Source organism: Macaca fascicularis, chromosome 9 (assembly GCF_037993035.2).
Source record: "Macaca fascicularis isolate 582-1 chromosome 9, T2T-MFA8v1.1".
Lineage (NCBI taxonomy): Eukaryota > Metazoa > Chordata > Mammalia > Primates > Cercopithecidae > Macaca > Macaca fascicularis.
In genome coordinates this window covers 104,673,712-104,687,791 of record NC_088383.1, presented here as the reverse complement: position 1 = coordinate 104,687,791, position 14,080 = coordinate 104,673,712, and the positions used below count along the sequence as shown (strand labels likewise).

The 14,080-nt window shown below is 39.1% G+C and overlaps 1 protein-coding gene across 9 annotated transcripts in view; it reads right to left on the bottom strand.

Moving 5' to 3' along the window:
* ENTPD1 (ectonucleoside triphosphate diphosphohydrolase 1) overlaps positions 1–14,080 on the bottom strand; it is a 206,512-nt gene that overhangs the window by 129,912 nt on the left and 62,520 nt on the right. For 3 of the 9 annotated variants that reach the window (XM_074002285.1, XM_015456459.3, XM_074002286.1), the window contains exon 1: positions 12,036–12,126. The exons of 4 other annotated variants lie outside the window; for them this stretch is intronic. In XM_074002285.1, coding sequence (XP_073858386.1) covers positions 12,036–12,051 — 16 coding nt within the window. In that variant the 5' untranslated portion in view covers positions 12,052–12,126. Of the gene's footprint in view, positions 1–12,035; positions 12,127–12,524; positions 12,633–14,080 lie in introns of those variants that run through there. 2 more of the 9 variants (XM_065520129.2, XM_065520128.1) reach the window with 1 other exon arrangement.

Sequence of the window (14,080 nt, the reverse complement as noted above, 5' to 3'; positions counted from 1 at the left end):
TGCAATGAAGAATAAATGAAGAAAATGAAAGGAATAAAGAAGGAAGGAGAAAGAAAGAAAGAAAGAAAGAAAGAAAGAAAGAAAGAAAGAAAGAAAGAAAGAAAGAAAGAAAGAAAGAAAGAAAGAAAGAAAGGCAGACAAAGAGAAAAGAAAAGAAAAAAGAAAAGAATGAGAGAAAAAGAGAGAGAGGGAGGGAGGGAGGGAAGGAAGGAAGGAGGGAAGAAGGGAGGGAGGGTGGAAGGTAGGCAGGCAGGCCTCAGGCAGGCAATTTAGAGATAAGAGATTCAAATAATAGGTCCCTGAAGAAGAAAAACAAACAAAGGAAACAGGAGCATTAATCAAAGTTGTGACAGAAGAAATCTTTCTTGCTCCTAAATAAGTTCTAAATTTGGAAATCAAGAGGGTTTACCATATTCCAGGCAAAAATTTTTGAAAGGAAGTCTATATCCAGTTGTCTTATTGTGGAAGTTGTAAATTTCAGAAATGAGGAACAAAAACCATTCAGGCTAAAAAACAGTTGTCCTCAACTTCTGAGTCTGTTTTGTGCTGTTACAACAGACTGAGTCATTTATAAACAACAGAAGTTTATTTGGCTCACAGTTCTGTTGGCTGGGAAGTTCCAGATCAAGGGGCCAGCATCTGGCGAGGGCCTTCTTGCTGTGTCATCCCATGGCAGAAAGCAAAGGGCAAGAGAGCATAAGAGCAAGAGATCAAACTCACAGCTTCAAGTCCTTTTATTATTGGCATTGATCCATTCATGAGGGAGGAGCCCTCATGACCCAAACACCTCCCAGTAGGTCTTGCCTCCCAACGCTGTTATATTGGGGATTAAGTTTTGAACATATGCTTTTAGGGGGACATATTCAAACTATAGCAATTTCTTTACAGCATCAAACTTCTCAAGACAATGGAGGAATATTTCCAATGACTTGAGGGGGAAAGATTGCTATATTTAAGAGAAGTTGTCTCTCTTTTATAACACTGATTCCCTTTCTAAAAAATTAATATGCTTACTAAACCATTATGAAAGGAATCAAGATTAGGGACCCAAGAATGGGGAAAGGCATAGTGAGATAAGAACTATATTAAAATTCATTAAATTCATGGAGGGATGAGTTTGATTATTAATATCCAAACAAAGAGAAAAACATCCTGTGAAATAAATGACTAATATAATTTTTACTATTTGAATTTATAACATTGTCAAATTAAATATTTAAAATAAGAAAAAGGAGGACACAGGGACACAAAAACTCTTAATCCTTCTCTCATAATGGGGTCAAAAATTACTAACTTCACTTCGATATTAAGATAAATTTAAGCTCAGGAATGCTTTCCTTTTTTTTTTTTTTTTTTTTTTTTTTTTTTTTTTTTTTTTTGAGATGGAGTCTCGCTCTGTCTCCCAGACTGGAGTGCAGTGGTGTAATCTCAGTTCACTCAAGCTCTGCCTCCCAGGTTCCTGTCATTCTCCTGCCTCAGTCTCCCGAGTAGCTGGGACTATAGGCGGCCACCACCACGCCCAGGTAATTTTGGGGTTTTTTTTTTGTATTTTTAGTAGAGATGGAGTTTCACCATGTTAGCCAGGATGGAATGATTTTCTTTTATTTCCATAGCCTGAGCAACATAACAAGACCCTGTGTCTACAAAACATAAAAAAATCAGCTGGGTATGGTGGTGCACGCCCATAGCCCTAGCTACTCGGAAGGCTGAGGCAGAAGGATCACCTGAGCCCGGGAGTTCAAGGTTACAGTGAGCTATGATTATGCTACTGCACTCCAGCCTGGGTGACAGAGCAAGACCTTGAGTCAAAAAAAAAAAAAAAAAAAAAAAAGATTGCTACAAGTACAATTAAAAATAAGATGTCCATTATTCACAGCTTTGTGGAAATATAAAAACAAATAACAAAGTCTAGAGTCTGTAGAGTAAAAAGCATAACAGAAAAAAATTAAACACTAAAGAGAATAAAATGAAAAAAGGCAGGTAAAATAAATGTGCACTGTTTAAATTCCTCTATTAAAACAGAGAATCAAATTGGATTTAGAAAGATTAAAAACAGACAAAACATATCAGCCAAATGGGGGGGGGGGGAACAGAATTTAAGACTAAAAAAGTAGATAAAAATGAGTTATTTCAATTTTATCAAAATATGAACTGCAAAAACATACAAAACATGAGTAGAGGTAAATAGACAACAGACAATTGTATTGAATTAAATGAATCTTAATTGCATTAAGAGCATGAAGTCACTATTATTTGAAGCACTGTTAAAGAATCTAAGAACTTATGAGGAATACAGTATTGAGGGTAATTGAGGTTAAAAGTAAATCTATAACAATTGTTTCACCAATTAACAAAATTTGATTATAGACTACAATTGAAAGTATTCTATCAGTGTTAGATTTCCTGAGTTTGATTACTGTACTGTGGTTATATAAGAGAATATCTTTGTTCTTGGGAAATACATACTGAAATCTTTAGGGGTAAAGGAACATAATATATACAACTTATTCTCAAATGGTTCAGGAAAAATACTGTATGTGACTGTTATATGTGGGAGAAACAGAAAAGGGAAGAGAGAATGATAAAGGAAATGTGGCAGAATTTTTTAACTTTGTAAATATTTGTGAAGTGCTCTTTGAATTGTTCTTGTAACTTTTCTGTAATTTTGAAGTCCTTTCAAAATAGAAAAATTAATACAACAACAAAAAATCTATGATAACAAACCAAAAATGAAATTTTACAACAATTACATTTATAACGGCACCAAAAAGAAAATCATACTTAGGAATAAATTTAACAAAAAAATACAAAAGTTACACTCTGAAAACTACAAAATATTACTTAAGGAAATTAAGTAAGACCTACATACACAGAAAGACATCACATGTTCATGGATTGGAAGATTTAATATTTTTAAGATGGCAATATTCTCCAAATAGATTTACCGAGTTGATGCAATCTTATTAAAATCTCAGCTGGCTTCCTTGCAAAAGTTGACAACCTGATCTTAAAATTCATAGGGAAGTTAATGAGACCCATAATACCCAAAACAATATTTTTAAAATAAAAAGAAATTGGAGGACTCACACTGCCTGATTTCAAAACTTACTACCAAACTGTAGTAATCAAGAAATGTGGAACTGACATAGGGCTAGATATATAAAGAAATGGAATGTAACTGAGAGTCTAGAAAAAAATGCTCACACTTATGGGAAATTGATTTTCAACAGCGTGCCAAAACAATTAACAGGAGAAAATAATAATCTTTTCAACAAATGTTGCTGTAACAACTATATATTCACATAGAAAAACATGAAATTTGGCCCCTACCTCATAACATATACAAAAACTAACTCAAAGTGGATCAAAAACCTAAATGCAAGGGCTAAAACTATGTAGCTCTTTGAAGAAAATATAGATGTATGTCTTCATGACATACATTAGGCAATTAGGCAAACTATTAGGCAATAGTTTCTTAGATAGGACAACAAAAGCATAAGAACCAAAGAAACTATAGATTGAATATCATCAAAATTTAAAACTTTTAAATTTTGTGCTGCAAACAACACTGTCAAGAAAGTGAAAAGACAACCCACAGAATGGGAGAAAATTTTTGGAAATCATATATCTGAAAAGGGAATATATAAGGAATCATTGCAACTCAATTATAAACAGGTGAGCCAATTTAAAAAATGGGCAAAGGGGCCAGTAATCCCAGCACTTTGGGAGGCCGAGGCAGGTGGATCACCTGAGGTCAGGAGTTCGAGACCAGCCCAGCCAACATGGTGAAAGCCCGTCTCTACTAAATGTACAAAATTCGCTGGGCGTGGTGGCACGTGCCTGTAATCCCAGCTACTCAGGAGGCTGAGGCAGGAGAATCACTTGAACTCAGGAGGCAGAGGTTGCAGTGAGCCAAAATCATACCATCACACTCCAGCCTGGGCAACAAGAGTGAAACTCCACTTCAAAAAAAAAAAAACGGGCAAAGGATCTGAACAGACATTTTTCCAAAAAAGATCCACAAATGCCCACTAAACATATGAACAGATTTTCAAAACCATCAGCCATCAGGGAAATACAAATCAAAACCTCAATGAGATACTACTTCACATTCATTAGGAAGGCTGTAATAAAAGATAGGTAATAACAAGTGTTGGCAAGGATGTGGAGAAATTGGAATCACCATATATTGCTGGTGGAAATGTAAATAGTCCAGCTGCTTTGGAAAACAGTCTGGCAGTTCATCAAATGGTTAAACATAGACATACAAGTGACCCAGCAATTTTGCTCCTAGGTATATAACCAAAAGAAATTAAAAACATAAGTCCACACCAAAACTTGTCCATGAATGCTCACAGCAGCATTATTCACAACGTCAAAAAACAAAAACAATCCAACTATTCATCAACTGATGAATAAAATGTGGTATATACATTCAGTGGGATATATGCTATGAAATGAATGTCCAGAATAGGCAAAATTGTGGAGACAGAAAGTAGATTGGTGTTTTCCTAGGACTCAGAAGACGGGGGGGCAGGGGTGGAGGGGCACGTAGGGAAGAAATGGGGAGTGCCCATTAATAGGTATGAGGTTTCTTTTCAGGGTGATAAAATGTTCCAAAATTGATTTTGGTGGTGGTACACAATCCTGTGAATATACTAAAACCACTGAATTGTCAACTTTAGGTTGGTGAATTATATGATATGTGAATTATATCAATTATATCTCCAGATAATAAGATCAACAACTATGGATTTGAATCTCAACTTCAGCACTTACCAACTGAGAGACTTTAACAATTGAGTTACTTAACATTAAATTATACCAACCTCCTAGGACTGTTGGAAAACTGAATTAACTGAATTAATCCACTATAAGTCTGTGTGTTAACTAACCAAAGCCACCAGCACTTCCTTTCATTAAACTCTTACCGTATGCATTTCCTTTGCCTGCTATAACAAATTACCATTAAAAACTCAGTGGTTTAAAACAACACACATTTATTCTCTTACAGCTCTGGAAGTCTGAAGCCTGAAATCAGTTTCACTGGACTGAAATCAAGGTGTTGGTAGGACTAAGCTCCTCTCTACCCATCGGAGAATATTATGGTTGGAGATAAATTACCATATAATTGAAAAGACTGGATTGATTAATAAATATCCAATTTTATATCCTAAAAACATACAGCTTCTTCACAAGTGTTCATAGATTTATACAAACCCACCATATGCTTAGTTACAAGGAAACCTCAGAAATTATAAAGCCATATTCTTTAACCATCATGGAAAAAGTGAAAAATTAATCATAATGGCTAAACAAAAATAAAAATCATTTAGAATCTTCTAAAAGTAATATCCTGGGCTACAGAGAATAAAAATATGATGTCAAACTATTTAGAAAACTATGACACCACATATAAAAAGGTGTTGGATCTATTCACAGTAAGAACAGATTCAGAAAAACTATCACAGGCCAAGTGCAGTGGCTCACACCTGTAATCTCAGCATTTTGGGAGGCCTAGGCAGGCAGATCACTTGAGTGCAGGAGTTCTAGACCAGCCTGGGCAACATGGTGAAACCCCATCATAACAAAAATAAATAAATAAATAAATAAATAAATACCGAAAAACTATTATAAGTATGGCAGGAAAACTTGAATACCTTTATATGATAAAGCACTCACATATGTTGATTAAAAACGTCAAATCCAAATAAGTATTATAATAAACAGGAAAAGGATGTAAAAAGTATACAAAAGAAGTATATCATGTGAAAAATGTCAAATTTACTGTAATTAAAGAAATACAAACTAAAACAATCTAAAAATTGATAAGATTATTTAAAAACAAAAACACCAAAGCTGTCAGGGATGCCACAAAACAGTAACTGCTTTTGAGAGCATGAAGGGCCCAACCTTTGGGAAGGTGACCTGGCAACAGTAATCAAGAACTTTAAAAAACATTAACAAGTTTCAATCTAGTAAGTCTATTTGTCGGATCCTATCCTCAGAGTGCAATCCTACATATGGAAAAAAACTTCCTGCACGAAGACATTTATTGGAAATGGAAACAACCTCAGTGTTCAATAACAGAAGAACTGTTAAATAAACCATGTGACTATAAAAAATACGCTAACAAAGACCACGCTATAAAATGGAAAATAGTTGTGCTTCACTGCTACAGTAAAACCAGGCTTTAAAACTGTATATATGGCCTAATGATCATGGTGCCATCTCATAATTTTTCAAGGTCCTACTCAAGTGAATGCCAAATGAGAGAAACAACCCAGGCATAGCAAAAAAGAACTGCCAGGAAATAGCACCAAAATATTACAAGTGATTGTTTTTCTTCCCTACTGTAATCTATAGTATCATGTTTTCTTTAACAGGCATGTGCTACGTTACTTTTATCCTCATGGACATAAAGCAATGCTTTACATCCTTCCTATGAATCAAAAGGAAACGCTTCATTTTTTTTTTTTGGCTTCTTTTTTTAATTTTTTAAATCAAGCAGTGGTTATGGAAGGAAACACCTCTTTGTGTAGGGCATGTACTGCCATTGTGGATCTCTAAAGTCACTTTGATATTCTAACAAAACTGCATGTCGCATACATGTTAGATAACCTCTACTTTGGATTCTTTTCTCCAAAAACTTATTTTCTCTTCACAACTCCCTCAAGTTTCCAAGCCTAAAGAAATTCCATCGGTTCTCTCTGCACCCACTTTCCTTGCTTTGCTCCTAGACTTATTCCCACCTTTCTTCTGCAGAGCATAGACAATGCCTCAGGCACACCGTTCCCAATCTCAGAGCCCTGAGCCCCTGCTACCTCTAGCTTCTTGGGACTCCAACACCCAGCACAAGGTTCTGCAGGCAGCCACACATTCTGCTCCAGTACTTCTCAAGCTGAAGGCAGAGAATAAGGGAAGTTTAGGGAAGCTTGGAGCCATGGAGAAAAGGTGGAGACATGTAGGAAATCTAACACAAGGCCTTTTTGTGTAACAGTAGTTTGTGTGTACTGAAGATTCCAGTTTCTAGGATTTGGCAAATTGGGAGCCTCAGTTTCCTGTTTTAGGGCATATATCTGCTGAATGAATAAATGAATTAGGCTTCCCATCATCCTGCAATGACAGCTGATCAGTGCTAGAAGTGGTAGCTTGGTGAGGGGGTGGAGAGTGGGAAGAGCTTGGTCATTTAGTACCAAAATAAGCCCTGAGACTAAGGCATGTGATGACCCTGTCACATTGCTAGTCAAAGTGTGGCCTGTGGAGGGGCAGCATTATCATCACCTGGGAACTTGTTAGAAACGTAGACCTACTTCAGAGCTATTGGATCAGAATCTGCATTTTTACAAGTTCTCTAATGATACATACCCATATTCAAGTTTGAGAAGCACTGCCTCAGAACACACATGCGTGCACACACACACACACACACACCAATATCACCAAGACGAAAAAGTGATTCCACTCTTGCACACTTCACCAAACCATCAAGACATTTAGTGATTCTTCACCACAGGGGCTGCCCTTGATTTTGGCCTTCCTCCGAAGTACTTAAAAGAATAGACTCCACGTTATTTACTCCAGGCCTCACCTTCACTCTGCACAGATGCAGCCCATCACCTCTGGACAGTAGTGGGTGGGATTAAACCCCACTGCCCTTGAGCACCATCACTAGTTATAAAGAGCAGAGAAACAACCAAAAAGACAACACAAGGGGGAAAGCCCTCTCAAAACGTAATTTGACCAAGTAAAGGCAATACCAATCACAATGATTTATAAAAACTGTTTACCAGATGTAGGTTATTACCAAGGGTGCAATCATGATTAAGGAAATCATTTAATGTGCAGTTGATTGCTTTGTAAAGGCTTATTTGATTACACGACCCATAGTGAAGGATAAACTCTGCCTTCAAATCTCCAAGATGGACATGTAAGTAGGTTGACTGCTCAGAGCTTGGGAAAAAAGGGGGCTTTTTACTCTTAAATCTACACTATAGTTAAGGTAAAAGAGAGAAAAGATCTTTAAGCACTGCTGGGAGGGTGAAGGGGCTTGCCATGGGCACCAGATTCTACTCCTTTTTCTAGATCCAACTGAAGTGTCCCATCCTTTGAGAAGTTTCTCCAGAAGCCATCACTCCCTATTCTGCTTCTCATGGCACTTTTTCTTGTATTATTATTTTTTATTTTTATTTTGTTAGAGACAAAGTCTCATTATGTTGCCCAGGCTGGAGTGCAGTCGTTATTCACGGGTGCAAATATAGCACATTACAGCCTCAAACTTCTGGGCCCAAGCAATCCTCCTGCCTCAACCTCCTGAGTAGCTGGAACTACAAGCATGTACCACTGTGTCCTAACTACATCAGTCAAAATTTCCCCTCTGCCTATTATTAGCTGTGTGACCTTAACCAAATGACCTTCTTCCACCAGCTGGAAGATGCGGAAACCAATATCACGGAATTTTTGTAAAGATTACACGAGACAACACATATAAAGCATTACAATGTTTGGCACATAATAAATAATCAATGTTAGCTATTATTATTAGCACTCCCAGCTATTATTATTAGGTTTCCCCACTAGACCATAAGCAAACTGTTTATCCAAGGATCTGTGTGGCATGGGAACTTACAAATGGTAGACACACAATAATATGTATCAAATTGGTTTGAAGGTATGCCAGGAAGGGGAAAGGGAGGGTGCTGGAAAAAACCGTAGTGTACTTTATGATTTTTCCCAGGGCCAACTTCTGTAGTGTTTGTTTTTATTTCATTACCAGAGTACATTATCTCAGACAGCAAGGTTACTATAAAGTAGGGCTAGAAAGACACTATTTATGGAACCAGATATTCTGTTCAGAGAAAGCAAAGTTGGCTATAAGGCACCTGAAATCTCCAGTTTGGCCCTTGGCTGAGCAGGGAGTGGGGGCTGAAGTTCAGCCAGAGCTTCACTTGCCCAACAGGGTGCCCTGGCATGGGGTTACATTATCTCTGAAAATCATCCACCCAAAGGGATGTATTTTGTTTTTCAGTGTATCCACATAGAGAGATGTCTTTACAGATTGTGCAAAAGATCTATATGTACCACTGGGGAACCCTACTGCAAACTCAAAGGTCCCCCTTTTAAACCAGCCTCCTGAGTCTCAAATGAGCATTGGCTAAAATAATAATGCTTCACTCACTAAATATTTATTGAGTTCCCATTAAGGAGCTCAAGGTGCTAATGGCTGACAAGGACCTTTTGGACTTGCACAAGAGCCTGGTGTGTACCACCCTCTAAGGAAAGCTTGGGATGTTCTCTGATATGGACACCAAATTGAAGAACCTGTCCCAGGGGCTGATGAATGTGGCTGCCAAGTTGGCCCACAATAAGCACATCACAGGACCTCCCAGACCTCACGGAGGAGTTCACTGAACCTGACACCTTCACCATTGGCTGCTGAATCACATGTGCTCTTCCTGAATCAGTACTCAGCATCTGTCCACTTCCTGCATGGCTTCTGGCCCTCTATGACTGCTATATGGTCACCCTCTGTGGCTGCCTCCTGTACCCCATCATGACTGAGGCCCCTCTCCCACCACTCTGCCCACACTGATGAGAAAGTTGCCATAAGTTGAGAGACTAAAAATAAAATTGCACTAGACACTGCAGATCTAAAGGTGAATACATAAATTACAACTGGGGAGAGACAGAAGGTAATGTAGAGGGCAGGAGTGTGGACAAGTATGATAAGTGCCACCTTAGGCATAACTGATGAGGTACTATAGAAGCATCCAAGATGGGGGCTAATCTAGACTTGAAGGATTAGAGAAGGCTTAAAGGGGAATAACAACCAATATGAGACTTCAAGGAGTGATAGCAAATGTTAATATTTATTTAGCGATACTATACATCAGGCACTGTTCTAAAAACTTTGCATGAATCCTTCATTCAGTCCTTACCACAATCCTATAAGATAGATGTTATTATTATTTTCACGTTATAGATGATGAAACTGAGGCACACAGTAAATGGTGGAGCTGAAATTCAAACCCAGGCAGCTCAGCTCCAGACTAAAGGGGAAGGAGAGCACCGGATAGGCCCTTAAAACAGGAGACAGCGCCTAGCTTCAGTCTGAGGAAAGATGCAGTTCCTCTGGGGAACTGAAAGTAACTCAGTGAGGCGCAGCTTGGGGTGGGGACAGACGTTCAGAGATAACTGGGCCTGCTCTGTAGGTTGGAAGAAAAACCAGAAGCAGAGGGTTTCAGATCCAGTCCAGACTTTTTTTTTTTTTTTTTTTTTGAGACAATGTCTCACTCTGTCACCCAGGCTGGACTGCAGTGGTGCAATCTCAGCTCACTGCAACCTCCACCTCCCAGGTTCAGGTGATTCTCCTTCCTCAGCTCCCCAAGTGGCTGGGACCACAGGCGCACACCACCATGCCTGGCTAATTTTAGTATTTTTAGTAGAGACAGGGTTTCACCATGTTGGCCAGGCTGGTCTCGAACTCCTGACCTCAGGTGATCCGCCTACCTCAGCTCCCAAAGTGCTGGGATTACAGGTGCCAGCCACCACGCCCAGTCCCCCAGTCCAGACTTTTGACAACTAGCTGTGACTGGTGTCACCTAACTAACCCCTTCTGACCTCAGTTTCTCCTTTTTGTAAAAGATCATAATAACAATACCTGCTTCTCCTAGAGAATGGCCATGAGCATCAAATGATGAAAATGTATGTGAACTTGAGTGCAAAGTACAAATTCCTTCACAGACTTAAGACTTTATCAGTATCATTGCCCCAGTAGGTTCAAGGATTTGCGAACGTGAAATCCACAATGTCAGGGCACCAGAAAAAGCAGAGAAACAGTATTGGGGAGTGGAAAAGCCCACCAGCCCTGCCTCAGACCACCTCCATCCACACTCAGCCCTTACTAACTGTGAGATCTCAAGGTGAATTATCCTCTCAGTACCTCAATTTTGCCATCTGGAAAATGGGAATGACAATGATAGCACTTGTAAGGTTCATGTGAAAAGTAAGTAGCACATGTAATATGCTAGGTACAGCTCCCAACACAGAATAAAGACTTAGTCAACATTAACAGCTATCATTATTGTTAAGTATTAAGAAATCTATTGCCTACTTATGCTATTCTTCCATGTTCTATATGGTATAAGCATGTGGGAATGTTAGAAGTTAGAGATGATAGAGGAGGAGGAGAAGGAGATTTACAACTCTCCGCTCCCTCACTGCTGCAGAGATTCTTCCTGGCTCTCACACGCTGGCAAGCAGCTGGCTCTCCGTCCTGGCAGAAAATGCCCAAAAGAGGTAAAAGATAGAGACTGCACACCATCTGTGCAAACCAGGCTGCTCTTGTAGTTTTTAGACAAAATCTAAATGTAGTCAGATATGACCTGCCCTTTTAAGATAGAATTATTCTATTTCCTCTCTCTACCCCTCCCTGTCCCCCACTCTGTCCCTCACATAAAACTCCCCCACATATCTCAAGAAACTTTCAGCATTTTGAAAGACATACTCTGGGGTCCCGTTGTGACAGCCTCGTGCCACATTAACTTCTCTGTCTTGTTCCCAGCAAAGAAGCCTTTGCTAATTTCACAACAGGAAAGCATGCAAGAAATTCGAGAACAAAACAAATCTACACGCAGAGCCCAGCATCTTCAAGTAAACTCCCTGAGGTACAGACCCGAGGGTAGATGAGTCCGGACTGCAGATGAGGCAGCTGCCTCTTAAACTGCAAGGGGACAGAAAAAGTCATTTGCCTCTGAAAAACCAACTCTGAATACAAATTAGTAATGAATATTCATGAGCCCCTCCAGCTTGCTCTAGAGCCACCCTGGACTGCAACCCTGGACTCTGCTTCCTAAAAAGTTTCCCAAAGCTCTTTCTCTGCCTCCTCTCAGAAGGAAGAGGGTGGGAAAGTTCATTCAGGGCTTTTTGCCTCCAACTTTCAAGTACTTGCTTTTTGCTCTGGCTTTTATTTTTCCTTCTTTTTTTTTTTTTTTTTTTTTTTTTAAGGATTCAGATCAAATCAATTTTGGTCTTACCCTTTGTATCTTCCATAAGTAGCAGCTTTTGTTTTCCTCCTCTTTCCTCGTGTTTCCCCCCCCGCCTCTGCTTGCTGTGGTCCGTCTCCGTGAGAGAGGTACTCAAGGAAACAGAGATATAACAGACCCTTAGGCTCGTGGGAGGGGCTAAATTAGCCGGCCCCGTTTCGGAAGGAACCTCAAACCCTTGTCTTTTTCATTGACTAGAAAGGACAGATTGACTGAGGACTCCAGCAGCTCATTTTCCTAAAGTTACTCGAAGCCTTTTCCAGGTTGTAATTTTTTGTATCCTTGAAGCAATGTATATTCATATCTCTCTCTCTTTCTCCCTTCTTTCCTCTCTCCCTTACTCCCTCCCTCTTCATCTCTCTCTCCCTCTCTTTGTTATAGAAATCCCTTTTTCTCCCTTGAAAAAGTCGTCTCGGCTGCAAGCAAAAAAAGCTATTTCCTTACTGCAATTATGAAGCTAGATAATAAGAAAGTTGTTACCTTGAAACCCACTCGAAAAACTGAAAGTCAAATACAATTCTTCCCTCCCCATAAAGCCTCTGGTCCCATGACCAGCAATCCTTTCTCAAGGCTCATTAGAGCAAAGGCTAACAGGTGACCCAAGGGATGAGTTTCCTGCAGGAGAAGCTGCATTATTGGTTGGAAGGCTGGGTGGAACCACAGAGGAGCTGCTCAATGGGAACCGCTGCCTGGCTGTGAATTGATGAAAGTCATCCACCATTTCACAACTTTCACTTCCTACCTTTGAAGTCTAATGAGCATGAATTGCCACATCCAGACTATCAAGATTACCCCAATGTAGATGAGAACCTGAGCAAATTATTTTTAAACTGTGTAACAAAATTATTTTGAAATCAAAACAAGGGCTACCCTTTGAAAGGAAGGTAAGTCCTCAAGTCCCAAGGCAACTTGGCAGTTTCTCCCTCCACAAGGCTGTTGCAAACCTTAGCATTTCAGGTTTGAAAGATACCTCAGACATCGAGTCTAAACAAGGTTAGAGATGTGGAGAGGTAAAGCCACCTGCTCATGCTCACACACGATCTCTCCTATTTGCTACCATGCTCTCCAGCACCTAATACAGTTTCTCTCACAGCATGGGCTCTCAATAAATATTTGATGAATGGTTGAAAAAGTGAATGAATTACAGCAAAGCAGAAAGGTAGATCTGTTTTCCTGTTTCCTAGTTCTTGCTTTTTCTACATTACTTGTCTGGCATGAAAATTTGTATCTAAAGCCAATTATACCATATAAATGATTAAATTTGTGAGCCCTAAAGATTGTTTTGACTCTGTGTAGAAACTATATTCTCCAGCGAACTTTCAGTCATACTTTAATAATGATGAAGGATAACCTTTTAGTTTAGGCATCTGTTACTTTGCACGGTGCCACATGGTATATACTTAATACATTTTTATACTTTAACAAATTTGGAGATGTATAACAACACTTTATTTCTGAAATGCTTTATAGTTATAGGATTTTGCATGTATAATAACAACTAATTATATTGAATGAAAGACTCAATGGATGTCTTCTCTCGAGCCAGTTTAGACTACATCTCTAATAATGAATATTGGTCTGATATTCATCCTGTTATGATAAAATTGGTTTTGGGTGATATGATGGGATTTTTTGTAAAAACCAACAATATAATCAGTTTATGACTGACTGCCTTTGTACTATTGTTTTGGAGACAAATTTGAAAAGAGCATGTCCACAAAATATTCTGTGAATTACAGAATGGAAACCAAAACATCAAAGCCAGAAAGAGAAAAGAATGATCAAAGGGAATATCCAGAGGCTGAGGGGTAGGCAGGAGAAACGGACAGACAAGTACCTGAACTTGTCAATGAGAGACACACTTTGGTGGGTGCTGTGGCAACAGTTCTCTGCTTTATTACATTAGGACATTAAGTTCTTTTTTTTTTCTGAGACAAGAGTTTTGCTCTTGTCTCCCAGGCTGGAGTGCAATGGAGCAATCTCAGCTCACTGCACCCTCTGCCTCCCGGGTTCAAGTGATTCTCCTGCCTCAGCCT